Source organism: Trachymyrmex cornetzi, unplaced genomic scaffold (assembly GCF_001594075.2).
Source record: "Trachymyrmex cornetzi isolate Tcor2-1 unplaced genomic scaffold, Tcor1.1 scaffold1128, whole genome shotgun sequence".
Classification (NCBI taxonomy): Eukaryota; Metazoa; Arthropoda; class Insecta; order Hymenoptera; family Formicidae; genus Trachymyrmex; species Trachymyrmex cornetzi.
Window position 1 is genome coordinate 948 of NW_017295685.1, and position 2473 is coordinate 3420.

At 27.7% G+C, this 2473-nt stretch overlaps 1 protein-coding gene across 1 annotated transcript; it reads left to right on the forward strand.

The window, feature by feature from the left end:
• Positions 1 to 255: 255 nt before the first annotated feature.
• On the forward strand, positions 256 to 2089 carry LOC108764233 (uncharacterized; the record flags this gene model as incomplete). Its single annotated transcript, XM_018512370.1, has 2 exons — positions 256 to 403; positions 1390 to 2089. Coding segments are annotated over 2 exons (648 nt in total), but the record flags the coding sequence as incomplete, so codon positions are not given.
• Between the last annotated feature and the right edge of the window lie 384 nt (positions 2090 to 2473).

Genomic DNA, 2473 nt, shown 5'->3' on the forward strand with positions numbered 1-2473 from the left:
CTACCGTAGTAATATCACGAGTTAAATTGACTAGTAATTTAACAAATTTTTTATATTTATTCGCATCTTCGAAACGATCTTAATAATGTTGAATGACATATTAAAATCTGTAAATTAATATTCCGGAATACTTTTGGAATGTTTTTTTTTATTTTAGGAACTTTTTATGAATATTTCAGGAATATTTAGTGTTAGCTAGTACATATTAAAATTACATTCAAAAAATTATAGTATTATTTTCATTTTTGTTAACAATTCTTGTTCACTTTCATAGAAAGAGTGAAAATAATTATAAATGAAATAAGAAAGCAAATAAGTTCAAATGAAGAAGAAATAGAAATCAAATTCATTCCAAAGTTAGAAGAAGATGAAATACAAAATTCTATATGTAAGCTAGATAGAGGTATGTTTTTATATGTGTCTATTAGCGAATTCGGTCACTTGCGCTAAATCAGTGCATACTGAAAGCTGTTTTTCATGAAATTAGCAAAGTTAAATGTAAAAGTATATAAATATTTTAAATAACTATCTACTAACTATCTACTAATTAGTAGATTAACTATCTACTAATAATATTGTCATGTTATTTAACAAAATATATATGTATCATTTTATTGTCAAAGTTGATTATATCACTGCATTGAGATACTTTCTATAAAAATATAAATTAGCTTTTAAGGGGATGCTAAACCGATTACCCAACTCAATCAAGGTCGATAGACTTTTTTAATTCCAAATTCGATAATAGTGGTGACATCTTTGATTTAGTTTTTACATTATATTATATAATATATATCATTCTGTCTTACTCAACGCATACATCTGTTCTTATCTAACATATGCCAGCACCATCTATCGCAAGACCGCGCAACTACTGCTACACGGAATTTCGGCTCTGTTGACAGTCCCAATCTTCGCAAAGTACCTGTACACGTATTTTCTATTCGGTGGAAATATTTCTTTTCTAGACTTTCAATCTTAGTTCTACAAACTCGATATCATTCGTTTCAATAATGTGACCTCAGCTGCACGCTTATTTTCAAGATATGGACTCTAAAACTCTTATATCAAGCAAATATATATATCTGAGGTTACAGCTGTACGAGCCAAAAAATAAGTGATTTTTTAACGAATCTGAAACTTTTTTTCGATTTTCTCACGAAATCCAGTGCAGCTGAGGTCCTGTTTGTGCGTACTTTAATTTAAGCAATAATACTTTTGCAATCCGTACATCCAATACAGAGATTTTTCACCGAATGGAAATGTGGTAAAACAGAAGGCTTTAGCATCGCCTTAATATGTACTGATTCAGTGTAATGCGAGTGATCGAATCCATCATATGTGTCATAGTATTTTCATTTTTGTTTGCAATTTTTATTTTTGTTGCAGGCGAAACAAATACAAGTGAAACATTGAAGCGAAATGATGTACTCACATTTCAAGAGATGAACATGAAAATACAAAAATTGGAAAAGAAAAATGAAGAACTAATAAATAAATTACAATCTTTACAAATAAATTTAGAAGAAAAAATACAAGGTCAAGCAGATGTTTTCGAAAAAAAATTACAATGTCAAACAGCAAAGTTGAGACGTATTATTGAAGAACAAAGAAGAAAATTCAAAAGAAAATTAGTTACAAAAGACAAACAATTAAAAATATTAAGAATTGCTGTAAGACGAAAAAATAATCACATAAAAAGTTTACTAAATATTATTAAAATCAAGAAGATATTAACTAAAACATCATATAATACTTTAAAACATGATTTTGGAAAATCATCTTTCTTAGTAAAAAATGAAACACAAAATCAAAATAAATCACCTCATAGACCAGTACTCATAGTCGATATTTTAGACCATCTTAAATGCAATCCTAAGATGTCATAAGCCAATTAGAAAGAAGTAATAGCACCTTAAGACATTACTTAAGATAATTAAAATAAGAACAGACTATGAATAACGGCCATAAAAGACGGTATGTGTTTAAAATGCACACATATTAACACAAAATTCACAGATAATTCAAGAAAATCCGAATTCTGGTTCTAGAATAAGAATGTTTACATTTTTACTTAATAAATATTTTAATAATACAAGGGGTTTATTAATGGGTTCTTAAACGAAAATTTTAATTTTACATCTAATATAGAAATAAAAGTGCTAAATTCTAAGAAACTTAAAATTGAATATTTAAACAAGTTAATTTTGTGAATTTTGTCTTGTAATATGCGTCTACATAAAAATGGAATTATGAAATTGTGTCTCTTTTTTTAATGCAGACTAGCCCGTTTTTACTAAATATACCTATAGTTATTAGCAATTATAGAGATCTTGAATATACTTCGAACTTTTCCAATCATACATTGTCAATTTAAGGTTTTATTTAGCAAGAACGAGCTAGAGGTCCTCCACCACTTCCGCCGATTTTATCGACGATCCTCTTTTCTTTGTAAATATACTTACTTGCAAAA